Raw genomic sequence first — 17,658 nt, 5'->3', positions numbered from 1 at the left:
CCTGTTTTGTATCCTTTTTTTTCATTTTTAATTGTTTTTACATCACACAATGCTTTATTTTCCATCACGCTTGATCACTGGAGGTGATCTGGGGTTGAGTGTCTCAGGGACACTTAAACATGTAGTCGGTGGGAAGTGGGGATCGAACCTCAGACTTCTGATTGGCCGACGACTGGCAGCTGCACCAAATGTTTCAAATATCTCCAAATACAGAAAAGTTGAAGAGATTTCTGTCAGCCTGTCTTGAAAAAATGTTGCCTTGATAGTGTCATAAATCTCTCCAGAATAACAATGTATGCCAGGGTGCTCTCACTCATATGCAAGTCAGCCATGTTATGTCATGGCCATGACACTTTTCACTTAAAACAGTGTGGATGGTGTTTCTCGTCTTTTTTCTTTTCTTTTTTTAGTGCCGAACGGGACGTTGTTTTATATCCTTAAGAGGGTAGTAATGCAGTCATGTGTCCCTGAAACTCAAACTGCTCCAACAACTAAAATCGCAAAGTTTAAAGAATTTCAAAACATGAAAACGATTCGTGAAGAAGGAGAAGATGAGTGCATTCTGTACCCATGCTGCTCAAACAAAGCATATTAAAAGACTGACATGTTTCACATTGTGTTCCAGCCTTAAAAGCAAGAGTTGATCTAAAGAAAGATCAAAACAAAGATGAGAGGGCTCAGAGGAAGAAACTTTATTGTGAAAAATCATTGATTTGGTAAGAAATGCTTAAATATATAGAAAGAGTACAAATATTCCATAGATACCATCGTGTTTTTATAAAAAGTTAAATGCCTCTGAGATTTGCATACACAGTGAGGCAACCTACAGTATCTGTCCAAAAACATCAGATAACAACGAAACACTGCCCTGTGCACGATGCAGTGTAATGTACACAAGCAAAAAGGTTCCTGAAATAATGAATGCTTTTCAAATCCTGCATCTGAAGCTTTTCCCCTTTCTCTACGCTTTTTTTTCTCTGTTCGAAGATGCGATATCATTCTACCATCAACCGGCCTCTGATCAAGATGCTGACAGTGCGTCCGCGTCCCGTTACTGATGCATTAAAACAACCTGCAGCTTGTGAGCATGCTCACAAAAATAGGTTTTTCTAAAGCAAAAGTGCCATTTCAAATTTTTTTTAAAAACGTACTCATTCAGTGGCAACATAGGTCACGTTTTTGGCGCTATTTTTCAGCTGCAGATTTGTTAACATTGTGTGATTATGGCAGACGGAGATGGAAGCTCCTAAAACTTAACTGCAGCGGGTCTTCAACTCTGTAGGATAGAGGAATAAAACATACAGGGTTTAAGTTTAGTAGTTGCGATTTTCTGTTGGAGAGTTTTATATATATATTTGAAAACTTAGTCATATTCAAATGGTTTATTCAGACCTATTATCACTGTATAAACCTTAATATTTCCTCTCAGATGAAAGTTTTTTACCCAAGTCCCCTTTAATTTATGGACCATTGAACGGCTTCTTAAATGCTCCCTCTTAGAGGAAAGCTTATCTGATCTTATTAATGCTTCACTAGGAGCCAAACTTAGTCATATTCATATATTGAAGATCTGTTATCATTCATTATGTCAACCGTTCTGTTATTAGCTATATTTTTAAATGCTTCCTCTTAGAGGAAAGTTTATCCATGTTTGTTAGCTTTTGTTAGTTTACTCAAATTACCTGTTATAGTTATACCAATCTTACTGTTAGCTAAAATTAATGTTTTTATTTACCTGTATTTCTGTGTTGTATTTTTTATGTCTTTATGTAAAGCACATTGAGTTGCCTGTGGTATGAAATGCGCTGTATAAATAAAGATTGATTGATTGATTGATATGATTTCCTGTCTATAAGGAAAACATAAAACATGCAGACTAATGATCAATTTATGATCTGAAGGAATTTTAATATGTTTAATCTATTACCGGTAAAGTCATTACATGAATTAAAGGCTGTAGTAAATACATTTGTTTACTTGTTTGCACCTAATGATAATTAGAAACGGATAAAATGATCAAATTAACTGTCGCTCCCTACTTCAGTTTTCCATGTTGTGTTTGCATGAATAAAGCAAAATCTTTTGCACCGACACATCATAAGACTTCCCTCAGTTCATTTAAGGGAACCATAAACCTAAACCTGTCTAAGGAGAGAAAGTCTCCACGAGGAGCAGTAAGAGGAGTTGTGAACCTCTGGGGATTCAGTTGATCAGTGCTTTAAAGTATGTACAGTGTGTACAGCTTTAAAACAATTAACAAGCAACGCTTTTTTTTGTACACATGCACAAAAGTGTCTGAAGTGATCTGTGGACCCCTATGGACAGACCAGCCTGAACACCTTCCAGCAGATTTCCGTGTCTTCGGTGGATCTGCTATTCTCAATTTTCATCAATGATACTAAAAGCATAACTGAGAAATCCCGCTCAGCAGGATTCAGAAAGGAAAGTCAAAAGTGTGCTCGTGTCATTTGTTTGTGGTCTCACGCCACATCATCATAGTCATCCTCAACTTCGCTTCCAATGTCATCATAGTCCTCTGAGGAGGCGTCGTCTGCTTCTGGATCTGCTGGATCGGGAAGGAGGATCTCTTCATCCTCCACCTTCACATAGTCAGACTGCTGGTCCGTGCTCTCCTCGTAGTCATGCTCCTCCTCAGCCAGGTTTTCATAGCTCTCGCCCACAGAAACACCACAATTCATTTTTGGATCTGGAGCAGCGTAGAGTGGAGGAGGATGGCGTATCTCTGTTTCATCCTCCACCTTCACATAGTCAGGCTGCTGGTCCATGCTCTCCTCGTAGTCATGCTCCTCCTCAGCCAGGTTTTCGTAGCTCTGGGCCTCTGAAACACCACAATTCATTTTTGGATCTGGAGCAGCATAGAGTGGAGGAGGATGGAGTATCTCTGTTTCATCCTCCACCTTCACATAGTCAGGCTGCTGGTCCGTGCTCTCCTCGTAGTCATGCTCCTCCTCAGCCAGGTTTTCATAGCTCTCGCCCACAGAAACACCACAATTCATTTTTGGATCTGGAGCAGCGTAGAGTGGAGGAGGATGGAGTATCTCTGTTTCATCCTCCACCTTCACATAGTCAGGCTGCTGGTCCGTGCTCTCCTCGTAGTCATGCTCCTCCTCAGCCAGGTTTTCATAGCTCTCGCCCACAGAAACACCACAATTCATTTTTGGATCTGGAGCAGCGTAGAGTGGAGGAGGATGGCGTATCTCTGTTTCATCCTCCACCTTCACATAGTCAGGCTTCTGGTCCATGCTCTCCTCGTAGTCATGCTCCTCCTCAGCCAGGTTTTCATAGCTTTGGGCCTCTGAAACAACAAACTTTATATTCAGACAGTTCATAATGATCTGGAGTTACAGAAGGTCAGAACAGTTGTTCTGTTATAAATGGCTGCAGTTTGATTGGTTTATAGGTTTTCTGTTATTGGTGAGTCATAAATACAAAACAATTATCAGATAAAATCCTTGACTTGCCTTATTTAATAGATTTAGCTGATCGGTTGACCATATACTACACTGGAACTCTATGTTGTGTCTTTGTCACTTGTCATTCTTGAAGGTTGAATTGAATCATTACCTTTGTATTGGTAAGCATGACACATGGTCTTTGTAATAATCTGGTCTCAAAAGCCTTATTGTTTATTGATTGTTAATATCCAGTAAATCACAAACAAAAAAATCTATCTACAATTAATTCCAGCTGGACAGAACAACTCTCATCTTGAGAATATTCAGTCAGTTTTCTCAGGTTCATACAGCTTGAGTCTGCTGGTTTAAAGAAAAAATTCATGAGGATTTTTTTTGTTATTCAGTCTTGTGAAAGTGCAGACTGTAAAAGCCCTATGAAGCACTGTCAAACTGTCACTTTCATGAATCCTTTCACATTTTATGCTAAATTCAAATTTGTCTTGGGAGAGCAAAGATACAACTCTCAACAATTCTCTGATGTGCAATTTAATGGCACCTCTCTTACTTGGCCAGACAATTGGAAGAAGATGACATTTACAATCTTACTTAGTTTGATCTGATGAACTTTGGTTCAGAAAGCTCATTAGGAATTAGAATGTTTCTCATGTTTCTCTTGGAGATAAGCTTTGAGGTTTTTGAGGCAAAAAATATATATACATGTATATATATATATATATATATATATATATATATATATATATATATATACATATACATACAAAATATATATATATATATATATATATATATATATATACATATACATACAAAATATATATATATATATATATATATATATATATATATATATATATATATATATACATATATATATATATATATATGTGTATATATACATACATTCAGGATCTAAATGGATCCATTCAGATCCATTCAGAGGGATTTTTATGGAGTCTTGCCTGCTGTGAGAAACTGTGTCCGAGGAGGAAGAACAGGAACTTGGTTGTCAAGGTTTCTCTCGTTGTATTTGTTGCTCCTGAAATGAATGTTTTAAATGTCATTCAGTGAGGAAAATTTGGTATCAAAGAACTGGTTCCAGTTTTTGATAAGTGATACCAAAGTTGTGCAACGTGAATATCTAAACAGCAACTTGGCATAGCATGCAAATGTAAATTAGCTTAAAGCTGAAACGCTAATAAGATAGTTTGTATCAAATGGTAACATTTATGTTTGAATTTGTATATGGTGACTTACAGGTAACATTAATAAAAAAAACTAGATCTGCGAAATGTCTTGCAACTTTGCATGATTATGAAAAGCTATAAAAAACACTTGATTGTGACAACAACAGATCTATTTAAAACTTCTAAGGTTGTTATCATAACCATTATAATTAATTCATAATAACATTGGTGTGAATATAACATTGGGCCTTTTGAAAAGAAAAAAAGTGCTGGTGCTTGGAAATGACTTTTTATCGTGCTAGCTGGAAGCTAACATGAGCATGCTTTGCCATTGCTGTTTAATGTGAAAAAAATGTACAATATGAAAAATTAAGAACAATATAGCAATGAAATGAAAATTCCCACTGCTTTATCTCTAAATACCCTACTAGAAGTAGTCTGGGGATAACAGGACGTTATCTTATTAAGTCATTTTAACCCACTAGTTTAACTTAGCATCATGACTGAGAAAGGGAAATGTCAACTATTGTGAAAAAAATGAAAAGTTTGAAACAGCTAAACTGACACAAAATCAAACCATTTAAAAAACGACTAATTCTGTCAATGCATAGATTTAATTTGATAATTGAGAGTAATTTCTGTTGTTCCATGTTCATAGCTGGAGTATCGGCGTTACTTAGCTTACAGCTAGCGTAAAGTAGCCTATCTGTAGACTCGCAGTAGACTGGCTGTTAGCTATAGATAAACATAAACAATACATCCATTAAACGCATGAAAATAATGTCAGTGAAAAGGTTGTTTTGCCTAAACTAACCACAATTTGTTAGTTTACAGGGATGTTCTAGAAGGTGGCCTATTCTTATACAAAGTTTATAGCCAATTAGCTTAAGCATGAAAAATGAAAATAACGGGAAACTGGCCTAAGTCTGCTTAGGAAATCTGACAGAAACAACTTTCAAACTCATCAAATAACATGGATATGTCTATCCATAATATCTATTTGAATTCACTGAAAGCACAACTGAAAGCACAACTGTAACTAACTGTCTTTCAATACAAAACTGTTCCTGTATGCACTACAGCACAGAGCAATTTGTGTAGGCTATTAGTTATTAAATACAAGGAGTATACTGTATATATCAATGCATTACTCGACTTTGGTGTCAGATCTTCTCTGAAGCTGTGAGATTCTGTGTTTGCCTGTAAAAAAAAAAAGAGACGAAAGAATGTGGAGTTAAATTAAGCTGCAGGAAAAAATAAATCAATCCTATAGGATTAAATTAAAAAGTGCATTTCACTAAATGTGGTGAATAACACATAAGGACACAGATGCAATAAAACCATATAATAACTAAAGACCATAATGTCAGTTTAGCTAAAATAAAGGGAAAAAAAAAATGTAAATGTGTTAGAGGGCGATTCTTAGATTATGTGCACCTTTGGCCTTGTGAAGTTGAGTGAAAAAAACATTATACAAATTCAACTCACACAGCTTCATATGTTTAAATAACCAGTGTAGTATTGAGATCCATTAGATTTCAAACTAAATTTACAAGACTAACTGTTATTTTTCACATTTTATCTGACCCGGAATAAACAAATGTCATTTCCACCACATTTCATTTAACACATATAAATAAACAGTGCAATAATTCAAACATCCTAGAATTTTCTAGGACCATTAGCTTAACTAGTTGTACCAGTTACTACTATTTATAACAATAAGTAATTTTTGAATGACCTTATTTTAACTGTCCTAAGTATCAAATGCTGAACTGTACATTTTTCACAGTGTGAAATGCAATATTACTTTGGGTAGGTCCTTGTAAATAATTAATAATCTGGTTTGTTACATAAAGTAATATAAGTCATCAATAAATGTAAACATGAGTTTAAAATGAGCTGACAATTTTTTGGGGAATTTTGTGAAAAATATGTGCTGTGATGGAAATGACCATGACTAAACACATAGAGAAAACATAGATATATTTATTATAAAAAACATCAATCATTCAACTTCATTTACAACACCATGTGAAAACCAACCACACCTGTTCACTTCAGTGCGTTTTGGCAAAATCTTCAAACTCTCACAGAACTGTAACAGTAGTACATGCTGTAAATAACCCAAAAACTGGCGGGTTGGCAAGAATACTTAAAATAAATGATTATTTCTTTTTGAGAGTCAATAGAGAGTCTCTCTTCAATGAACACTTAACTTGTATGCTTGAAAATTAAAAAAACTAGATTATTTATGCACTTTTTGCATTGCTCTCATATAAGGCAGTGTACACTTTCATCCGATGCCTTGCCACCTTTCTTCTACCTTTCTCCTTTTGGGACTGCGTGGACTGTGGAGTGGGCTGCAGGTCAACAACTTGCCCAAGTGGAATGGCAGGTTCAGGAGACTGTGGAGGGGTGGTGGAGAGGTAGGTCTGCAATGTTTGAGTTTTCTTTATGTTCTCTCTTTTGTTTTTTGTTTTTTGGTTTGTTCTCCATTCTCTCCGCTTTTTGCGTTGCTCCCGTTTTGTTAGCTCTGTGATCGACTTTACCACACCTTCTTCTTTTTTCCTCAAATATCTTTCTCTGTCTCTTTTAAGTTTCTCCTCATATTTTATCGGGTCAGCCTTTATTTTGTCCCTGTAGGCTTGGGATTTTTGTTTTGTCGTCTTTGGCATCTTAAAAGATAAAAGAGATAAAATAGGCTAATATTCTTAAAAGACATTGTAAAAAATGAATAGTATAGGCCTATATAGTATAAAAGTACAACAGTCTAGAGCAGGGGTCGGCAATTAAGTTTGGACCCGGGCCAATTCTTTTTCATTGGTATTACGGGCCATGGCCATGTTTTTCTATTCTGGATTTACATAAATGCATTTCATTTTTTTAAAATTTAAAACGTTTTTTTCTTCTATGCACTGTTATTAGGCTGAATGTTGCATCTCCTGACGTCTCTCATGAAACAGGCGATAAAACATGAGGTTTGAAAAATATATTTGAAAAATCATATTTAAGAAATTCCATCTTGCGGGCCAGATATAATTGATGGCGGGCCAGATTTGGCCCCCAGGCCACTAATTGCCTACCCCTGGTCTAGAGCCTATTAAAGGAATATATTTACTTTCACAATCTATCCCACTCATATAATCTTAAATGTCATTTCCACCACAGTGGGAAGTGTGGTGGAAATGACATTTCAACAGTTCTGTGATAAAAAAAATGGATGGTGGCTTCATTGATTAGCTCTGAATTGATAGCTAGCAGTTCATGTACACAAAACAATGCCTTTCATGTTAAATTTGTAATCTTTTTCAAAACAACAACGGAACTACAGCATGTTTGGAAATGACATACAATAAATATATTTGCTGAACAAGCGATATTTACCTTGCTTTTTCTTCAACAGTTGTGGATGGAAATTTAACTGGCCTCCATGTCCAACATGTGCTCTGATGTCACTATACATTTCCATGGAAACCACCTAAACAATCTTTCACTAGAACCTTTTTTGAAGGGACAGTAGGCATTGTGGTGGAAATGACGCCGATGCTGTGTGACAGGTATATTTTGTATCAAAAGTAATATTGACTGTGGACTCAAATCAAATATTATAATATATGTTATTTTTTTAGTATTCCTTAATTCAAATGCATCAACAGTTGTCATATAAGTGATACTTTTAACCTTTTTATTCATTGTTGAAGTTTGAAACTCTGGGGGTGTGACAAGGAAAAATCTGTGATTTTGCAACTTCCAGGTGGATGAAAAGTATTAAAAAAAATTATATTTAAAAGGTGGTACATTTTTTACAAGAGTTTTTGATCACCATTTTCACACAGAAAAAGGTATTTGTCCAAAATTGCAATTATTTTTAAAAATATGACCTGAGACTCTAAAAGTACACATTTTCTAAGAATCACCCTCGAACGCTTTGACAGAGCGTTCTTTATCTCTATGTGTGATATTACTTGTTATTATTGGGTTACACAATATTTTGGTCCCTCTTTTTCCGTCTTTGTTCATTTATAGTGTAAACCAACACAAAGCCCTGCTCTGTGCTGCTTCGGCCCACAGGGGCCCACAGGGATCATTAAAGTCTCATCTGAAATAATCAAATCCAAAGGGTGCGCCTTATAATAGCAGTTCACACCACTATAATAGCTTATTTTTTGGTTTGGCCTCGGATGCACTTTCTCAGCTACAGTGACAGTTTGTCTTTTGGTTTCACTATTCCCTGTTCAGAATTCTTATTAGTGTTGAGAAAGTTCCCTTTTTTATGTTTTGTCTCTGTGTTAACCATAAAAAACGGGTAGTTATTTATACTGAAACTGTGTCTACTTCTCTCTTTTAATTTAATTCTAAATGTAACTTGAGCTGATGTTGCTTTTTCTTGGATATGATGGTTCCCAGAAAAGCAGAAACTAGAGAAGGTCCTCACCATAGATCCAGACTAATGCAGACAAACTTGCCCTTTATCACTTCAGACCTTTGATTTATCTTGGGATGATTTAATCTTTACAGACTTAAGGAGGAAGTATCTAGCTGAATTAACTGTAGTTATATCAAGTACTTAAGCCAGATGCCTAAAACAAGTTATCATGGTCTATGGGTCCTTTGTTGTTTTGTTTTGGTATGAACTTACATTTTGAATTTACTGTGTTTTATTTGCCTTTACTTTCGGTTTTATTTTGAGAGTTTTGCACATTCTGTTTTTTTATCTGCTCTTTCACAGTTTTGCTTAATCTTCCTTCACACCAGGTTTCGGTTTGCTGATTGCTCCGCACTCCGTTTACTGTGTCATCTCTGTTCTACATTCTGTGTTCTGTGTTGTTTAACCTAATTTGAACTGTTTTTGGATTCCTGTGGATCCCAGTATTTTATTTTATTTCAAATTTCAACACGACTGCATCCCCCAAACGCTGTATTGATCTACTGTAGTGCAATGCTTTGTATAATGCTCTGCTAATGTGTAATAGTGTGATATAACGTTAACATGCGAGTGAAACCTGAAAAAATACGTAAAGCTTAGATTCGTCCCACTCGTATATTTGAATCCAATATACAGTTGCAGTATCTTTGAAACAAATGACAATAAACAGAAGATGATTTCTTTACAGCGTATCTCTGCCAGGACAGAACCGAGGAATAACAGAGTGAGCCATTTTTGCAAATGCGCCCCAGTTCAGCTCACAAAAGCTCATGTAAAAGCTACATTTCAGTCGAGGTTAAGTTGCACTTTCAGTTTGAATTTGTCTGAAAATGTATGACTTCTATGTATGAAAATGACTTCTGCTTTGACTGGCTTAAATTTGACCTCAATGGGGTTTTTACTGTTTTCCCTGGAACTAACTATGTGGAAGTATGTGAATTTTCCGTATGTGAAGTCAGTTTTAATATTTAGATCTAGCTCAAAATTGAAACTTGAATCACAATCTTTGCTTTTATGCTGCATGGCATCGATGAAAAATACGGAAAAAAAACTCCCTTTGATAAAACTTTAACGGAAGAATAAAAGGAGAGAATTACTTTACTGTTACTGGGATATCATTCTTGCCTTTGAGGGTCATTTTGTTTTATACATTGGAATTTGTTTTCCCCCTCCTGCTGATGCAATTTGATAGTATTCTTAAGAGAGATATAAAAGAATACTTTCTTTAGTTTTACTCCAGCAAGTATAACCTCAAGATCAGCCTCTATCGTGAGTTCACTCACTCGTAAAATGGCTGACTTGATGACAGTCTCTTCCCACTTCACCCCTTACATTGCCGGCTATTCTTGTTGGTTTTAAGTTGGCCACAGGCAGCCAAAAATGTACTAGAAGAATAGGCCAATTGGCAAATCCTCTTTAAGGAATCATAACTAAAAGATCATACTTTTTATGTGATTATATATCGTTTAATCGTTACCTTAATCTGAAAATGCATATTTAAGTGAAGCTGATAAATAAACAGGCTATTGCTGAGTATAAATAACTAACTATAAACTATATTTGCATTAAAAACAAGTAATTAGATATGTACTGAATTACTTAAACCTCTGATGAAATAAGACACACTGGAAAAGTTAGTACAATTCCATCGACTGTTTTTCACACCCTAATGCCACTTTACATCTCACTGCACATCGTTGGGCATGTTGCACATTCCTATTGTGCTCTGGCTTTCATTTTTTTTTTTGAGTAAGTTGAGTCTACGAACGTAGATGAATGTAGTCTAAATATTTCACAGCACCCTTTGTACAGATAAAATTATGGAAGATAACCTGGAGGGTAGAAATACTAAGGAAATCATTTAGAATTCTCAAACATCAAGATTTTTATCATCATATTCAAAAATTGTTGTTTTTTGTTCAATTCAATTCAGTTCAGTTCAGTTTAAAAAACAAAAAATTTCATATGAAGTGCCGGATCACAACAAATGTCATAACAAAACAATTCAAGCCAATTACAATCCAATTCATTGTAATGCAGTCAGAATGTGGAATATCATTCTGATGTAGAAAAAAGATACAGGGCCCTGATAAGGTGCTAAATCTTTACAAATGCGGTCTCAAGTTCTAGATGTGTTAAGGAGATAATCAACCTACCTTTTCTGGATAGGCAATTGTTGATGAGCAGGAAGATGAGGCCGATCACCACAGACACAAAAATCATCCCAAGTATCACCAACACCCAGATGTATTTGCGCAAAAGAGCCATGAGAACTCTGTCGGGCTGAAAACTGAAAAAGAACAAAAACAACTGTAGAAAAAGGAGGAAAAAAAGCCTCACACTTCACAGTAAGACATTTGAGCTGCTGCTTTTCAGTATACACAGCTGTAGATCGGAAAGAAGACCATTCGCCACTTCCTCTTTTTGATCGTTGACTAAGTCTTAAGGTTATTTTGGTATTTGCATGATCATTCTGAGAATCAAACAAGCCTTCTGCAAGCCTCCAGAGACCTTCTTTTTGGGAGGAAGTCTGCCTCGTGTACTACCAGCAGTAAAAATGTGACCCTTACAGATAATTCTGCTGTCACTGTAAGCTGAGGTATCTGACCATGTAGTCCACAAAAAGTCAAGAAGAGGGGGCAGCTTTCGAATGAATTGTTTATACCAGCTGGAAAGACATACTTATGCCCCTTTATCTCTTTAAGCAGAGTGATATGAATACTGTTTTTTTTTCTATTTATCTTTAAACCCTGCATCCTGTGTCTAAAGCAGCTTCCTGTCAACTTGTAAATACAAATACTGCTGATTCGATAGGACGCTTTGCAGGATATTCCTGACTCCTTTAATTGAAGGTCTAGTCTCGATGTACTACTCTCTTTTGATAATTAAGTTTCTGTTCATTCCAAGGTGTAATTTGCGACCACGGAGCAAAGTTTTGCATGAAAGCTTGTGATTTTCTTAAATAACTGAAAAAACCTGAAGGCTGAGACTGTACTATCCCCACCCCCCTGCCAAGCTCCAGTGACCACAGTACGTGAGTGTTTGTATTTTTGGAAACCCATTAAATCTATACATCCAAGTATTTGTCAGAAGAGATACGTATAAAGATGTCAAAACCAGCCATCTATGTATAAATGTCATGCTGAGTAAAGCTAATAACGGCCATGCCAGAGCAGATTATTATATTTATGCCTGATTCTCTCTATATATATATTTTTTTTCAGTTCACTTTTTATGATAGCAGGATGTTTCACTAGTTTACCACAAATCTTTGGAGACTGGATAAAAATATGTTTAAATCTGCATCTGCAAGTTTATAGTACTGGTGTGTCTATAAATATTTCAGCTTCGCATAAAATATCAAACAGTCAACTTTTTCTTTGCCCAACTTTAATTTAAATGTAGGAAGAAGAAAAAAATGTACTTGTTGGCTGCTTTAATTTTGAAAGATGGCAGCGGATTGGAAAAAGCAGAAAAACCGTTACATGCAGGGGCGAGGCTAGGGTATTTTTAGTGGTGCCAAGGCACCACCGTGAGATAGCTCGGCACCCCCTGGCTCAGCACATTTTTAAAATATTATATTATGCAAAAACAAATTTTATTTTGCTCAATGATGCAATATTTTAGTGACCATTTTATTTAATTTTCTAGCATTTGTTTTTGTTTTAACTCTTTACTCCCAAAATAAATGAGTTATCTTCAATATTTGTCTCAGGCTCTCTGTTATCCCTGTGAAGCCACAGTCTTTTGATATGAAGAGGTCAAAATTGAATGTTGTAGGGGAAAACATTACTTAAAGCAAAACTAATACGGCTCCAAAATTTATAAATGTACTAGTTCGCCTCAATTACTGAGGCGAACTAGTACATTATTCTCATTGATATTACTATTTCAATGAGAAATTTAGTGCCTCTGTGAGAGACCAGATCCTAAAATCGCCCCATGTTACACGGGAAATATTTTTGTTGTCTTCAAAATATCAGCCACAATTTGTTGAACAACAAATAATTCCAAAATAACCTTATAACTTACTCTAATGAAATTGTGGCTGGATTTTGATCTCTGCAGTGTTGTTTACACATTTTTATTTTATGGCTCGTATCAAATGTTGCCGAGCACTAACACAAAGGCTTTTATTCTGAAACTACAGCCGGAACTAGCTCTTTCCACCCTCTCTAGCTTCAAAGTAGTTGTGATGTTAGCCTGTTTTCTTGGACACTCCTAACTCTTAACCCACAAGCTCTGGTAATTGCCTGAAGCCCCCCTCAGGAAACCATGGCCGAGGAGGCCTCGGGATCCCCTCTGTCGTCCCAACATGATGGTAAATGTCTTACATTTGTCCCCTTTTGTGGTGGGAGTGTTGAAGTCTGGCAGCCCCGAAGACAGGGGGCCTCTGCATCCTTGACAACATTGGCTAACATTAGCTTGTTAGCATCATCAGGGCGACGTGTCACTGGCTGTCAGTGGCTAATATTGAACATTCACACTACGCAGTGTGTGCATTTACGAATTCTACATAAACCAGTTTAAAGTAACTAAAGCTGTACGTCACTAAAAATGGAGTCAACACGTTACGTTTAATAATTTAAGCCAAGTTAACGTTGTATTTCTTAGTGCCACTCTCACTAGCTGGTTAGCTTGTAGCTTGAGCTAGTCAGATAAATTTGATCTAAAGGCCGGCTCTGGCCTCTTGGAAAGCCTTGTCCAAACCTTTCAGCCCTTGACACGGGTCACATGGATCTTATCAGTCCGATATTATGTTCTTTGTGTGGCTTACACACGTGGAGGGTTGGCCCATTAGTGGAGGTAGCTGATGTACCTACAGGAGGCTTTGCCTCTGGTTCTCAAACAGTGGTATTGGGACCTTACTTGGGTCCCACAGGAAATGCTGCAGCTTTATGGGAGTTTAAATGCAATCCTGTGAGATTATATTTTGCAGTATAATCACACCTCATATATTAGTTGCCAGTCACATCAGCTATAATGTATATCAACACAGGGACAATTTACTGGCAAGTCTTGCATTAGGTATGATGAAGACAATTTAGTTTACAGGTTTATTTAAGCACCTTTGCGAAAGGCCTTTTTTTGTTATTTGAGTTCTTCATTCAAGTTAAACATCAAGACGAATAGTGTAAAAAATGTTAGCAAGTATCACGATCAAATTTTTCGACTTTATTACTTGCATTATGACTTTTTATATTACTGGAAGTTCTCTGAAATTGTTCCAATATGAACATCAGGTACTGTATGGGCAAAAAAATGTGCCAAGTTGCATACAAGATACACCTTAAATTCACTTTTTCTTTATATTAGTTTGAAAGAGAACATGCACGGGAAGCAAAAGCACCCAAAATTAAAAAAATTGACCAGTTGATGACCTGTCTGCCGCTGCCACGATCATCAGAGTAAGCTCTGTCATGTTGTCTGTCGTCCATGTGTCAGAACACAGCGGTATCATTACAGAAACCTTGATAAATCTGAGGCCTTGCTTCAATAGACGCTTAACCTATAAATCAAATATTTGCCGTTACAGCCTTGTGAAATGCTCACTGAAGTACAAGACTAAACAAGTGTTATTTTCCACTTCAAACTATTTCCTTTTTTACATATTGGTGAGGTCCTGCCACAAGAGCAGCCGTGCTACAGTACAGCAGATGTAGAGCAACACACATCGGAGTCGAGCTGTACTAGGTGACCCTGATGATACAGATCAGGGTCAGATACAGATCAACCAAATCGCCTCGATCGCTATCCTGCTCAGATAATTGTCATACAACTCATCAAGATGAAAGACTTTGGTCTGCTGTGGGCACATTTTGAACACCAATATGTGGTTCAGGACCTCCTGACAAACAATTGCTTTACACCACTGCAGAACAGAGCATGCAAACAACTGATAATGACATGGAACCAGTTACAGAAATCTTAAGTTGGCTGTTGGGTTTCATCCAGGTATTTTCATCTGGGTGAGGGATTGTGAAACAAAGTGATTACAGTCGGCTCAGATATTTAGGGTATCGTTGAAATAAAGTTCAAGTTCATTGATTATGATTCCCGTCAACAATTCAATGCATCTGAAGATGGGTCTTTATTTCCTTTTAACAACCACTACCTGTAAATACTACATTTTTAATTTCCCTTTAGAATTAATAAAGCCTCCAATTCAAGTAAATCCCAGTGTCTTAAGAATGATAATTTAAAGCCAAACCTTTTAAGTGTCAGTGACCAATCGTGGTACTCCACATGTTGTATGTTACTCATTTCATGGCGGTTTGACTTGCTTTACTCATCACATTAGTTGCATTACCATAATATATCTTTTACGTGGCCGATTTTACATACTGCGTGTTTATTATCTAGCTCGTGCTACCCAGTTAACAAAGTGAGCCTAAATATCCACTTTCAAATATGTTTTAAATAACTCTGCTGAGCGCTGCCTTCCTCGGATGCATACCCAGAATATCACAGTAATGTTGGCGTCACATAGGAGCGACGTGTATCTTCTTCTCCTTCTGCTGCCTCCTCTTCTTTCGTCTTTTACTTCAGTTGAACATAAAGTAACACACGCCTTTTATCGTTTGGGCTACGGCTCAAAAATCCCCATTTATTGACACACTATAATTTTGTGTAGGCTTCCAATTCTCAGTGATGTTTTTTGCCACTGCATCGATGCAGAATCGCCAACAACATCTGCATCGAGATGCGTGCCCGGTTCCAGAAATGTTCCTACATCCCTACACCATATATTGAAATGATTGTTTATATATTGCAAGTCATGTTATCATAGTCATGGCAGTATTCACCAATGATATTGCAAATCACATATTTTCCTGTTAAACACAGTGATACAGATACGAAATGAGCCCGGGGCTGTTTGAGTACATACAGCTGTTAAGCCTATTTGAGCTATAAAGTATCAAGGGGGGGTGTATTGGATTATGGGGGTGAATAAAACGTGTGCGGTGTTTGTAACGATGTATCGTTAAAAAAGTAATTCAATGCATTTCTGAATGGAATACTCTAAATGCTTGGAAGTAAAATGCGGTTGACGAACCATTTTCAGTCACACTTTCACTTTTCCAACGTTCATAAGGTTGAGCTGGCAGACGCTGTATGTTACCACGGGTCTGCACCTGTTGGAAAGAGAAGTGAGACCGAGCTTGATCTATTTTTGTATCCTTTGTGAAATTTGTTTTGGTTAATTAGCTGCGTTGTCTGCATAGCGATTCATGTGCTCTTTGTGTTCTGGGCCTGAACGATTAGAATCTTTACCGAAGGGCACACAATCGTGTCGTTTTCCGTAGTGGTTGCCTTTAAAAAGTCCTGTGGCCGCGCAGAAGAGCTTAACTCTTAGGTAAAATGCATCAGGAACCCACTGTGAACGAGCAGTGATGGAATTTCTATGGAGTTTACTCAGCTATCACATGACGGTGGCAGAGCTGTGCCAAACCCCTCCTGCTGCTCGTGCTCGTAAATGTTTCCATTTGTCCGTATGCATGTGAGAATGTCATTTTCTCCCTCGTCTGTGCTCTGCTTTTAAATAAGGGATGAACTAAATCAGGTACGAGCTGCTCTCAGTGTAGGAAAAACCAGTGACTGGCAGTATTTTCAGGTCAGTTGTGTATGTGGTACATAATAACGCCTTCTTCTTTATTCTTTTTTTTAAAAAAAGGAAAAGAATTGTTGCTGAATTGAATTGTTGATGAAAAGAATTGAAATGATGGCCGAGCAGCAGTATCAGCTAATGCCTAAAATACTGAGTTTTACGGATTTTGCGTGTTTAGTGACTTTTCCTGCTGTTTGACTTGTGAGGTTGATGAATTAATCAATTAGTTAGGTGTCTTTATGTAATTGTAGTGATTTATTCTGTGCTGTCGTCTGGTGTCTTAAAGGACAGACGGGGAGTCGACAAAGGAGAGAGGAAGAAAAATGCTCACTGCAATCGTTCCCGAAAGTCGTTATTTTAAAAACGTTATTTTCTTGTCAGATTTTTTTGTTTTTGGGTAACAAAAAATAAGAAAGTTCTCCTCATCAGATTTGTCTGAAAAACATTTAGTCGATGTACATATTTAGTTTTTTTTTTTTTTAACTCGCAAGAAACAGGCAATCTGTTGTTCTGATGAATGAATTTTTAAAATTTTGATTTAGCGTCTTGCTGATGATACAGCGCCACTGACGTTCGCCATTTAATGAATGGTGATTGCCACAGATTATTATTTTTTTTGATTCTACCTAATGAACAGTTGATTAACTACAGCCCCGTGTGGTGTTTCTCTCTCTCTCACCATCCAGAGGTGCTCCAGCAGCGAGTGGCTGCTCTGGAGCAGGAGAGGGCCGAGTTCACCAAACTCAAGCAGCAGCTGGAGGCCGAGTTCAACCAGAAACGAGCCAAGTTCAAAGAGCTCTTCATGTCCAAGGAAGGTACGGATCTCACAAACAAGCCAGGTTTTTACAATGTAACGTGTTTTCGTTGCTTAAATCATTGACCAGGGAGTGCAGAGAGGTCTGTTAAACTATGGACGTAAAGATAATAAAAAAAAAAATACAAGAACCTTTGCTGAATAAGAGTTTAACTGAAGGTCGAAGTCTGAAAAACTCATAACGT

The 17,658-nt window shown here is 36.9% G+C and overlaps 2 protein-coding genes across 3 annotated transcripts in view; one reads left to right on the top strand and one right to left on the bottom strand.

Moving 5' to 3' along the window:
* Positions 1-715: 715 nt before the first annotated feature.
* On the bottom strand, positions 716-11,447 carry scimp (SLP adaptor and CSK interacting membrane protein). Its single transcript, XM_075487101.1, has 4 exons — positions 11,207-11,447; positions 5,773-5,821; positions 4,397-4,473; positions 716-3,316 (listed from the first exon to the last, which is right to left on the bottom strand). Exons 1-4 carry the CDS (start codon positions 11,316-11,318, stop codon positions 2,481-2,483), a joined length of 1,074 nt encoding a protein of 357 aa, XP_075343216.1. The 5' UTR covers positions 11,319-11,447; the 3' UTR covers positions 716-2,480.
* A 1,780-nt stretch (positions 11,448-13,227) lies between these two features.
* The window catches only part of rabep1 (rabaptin, RAB GTPase binding effector protein 1), a 41,748-nt gene continuing 37,317 nt past the window's right edge, over positions 13,228-17,658 (top strand). For both annotated transcript variants that reach the window (XM_075487452.1, XM_075487451.1), the window contains exons 1-2: positions 13,228-13,371; positions 17,346-17,474. In XM_075487452.1, coding sequence (XP_075343567.1) covers positions 13,326-13,371; positions 17,346-17,474 — 175 coding nt within the window. In that variant the 5' untranslated portion in view covers positions 13,228-13,325. The remainder of the gene's footprint in view (positions 13,372-17,345; positions 17,475-17,658) is intronic.

This window comes from Odontesthes bonariensis, chromosome 16 (genome assembly GCF_027942865.1).
Source record: "Odontesthes bonariensis isolate fOdoBon6 chromosome 16, fOdoBon6.hap1, whole genome shotgun sequence".
In the NCBI taxonomy this organism is placed as follows: domain Eukaryota; kingdom Metazoa; phylum Chordata; class Actinopteri; order Atheriniformes; family Atherinopsidae; genus Odontesthes; species Odontesthes bonariensis.
Note: the sequence above shows the minus strand (reverse complement) of the source record. Positions and strands in the feature narration are given on the sequence as shown.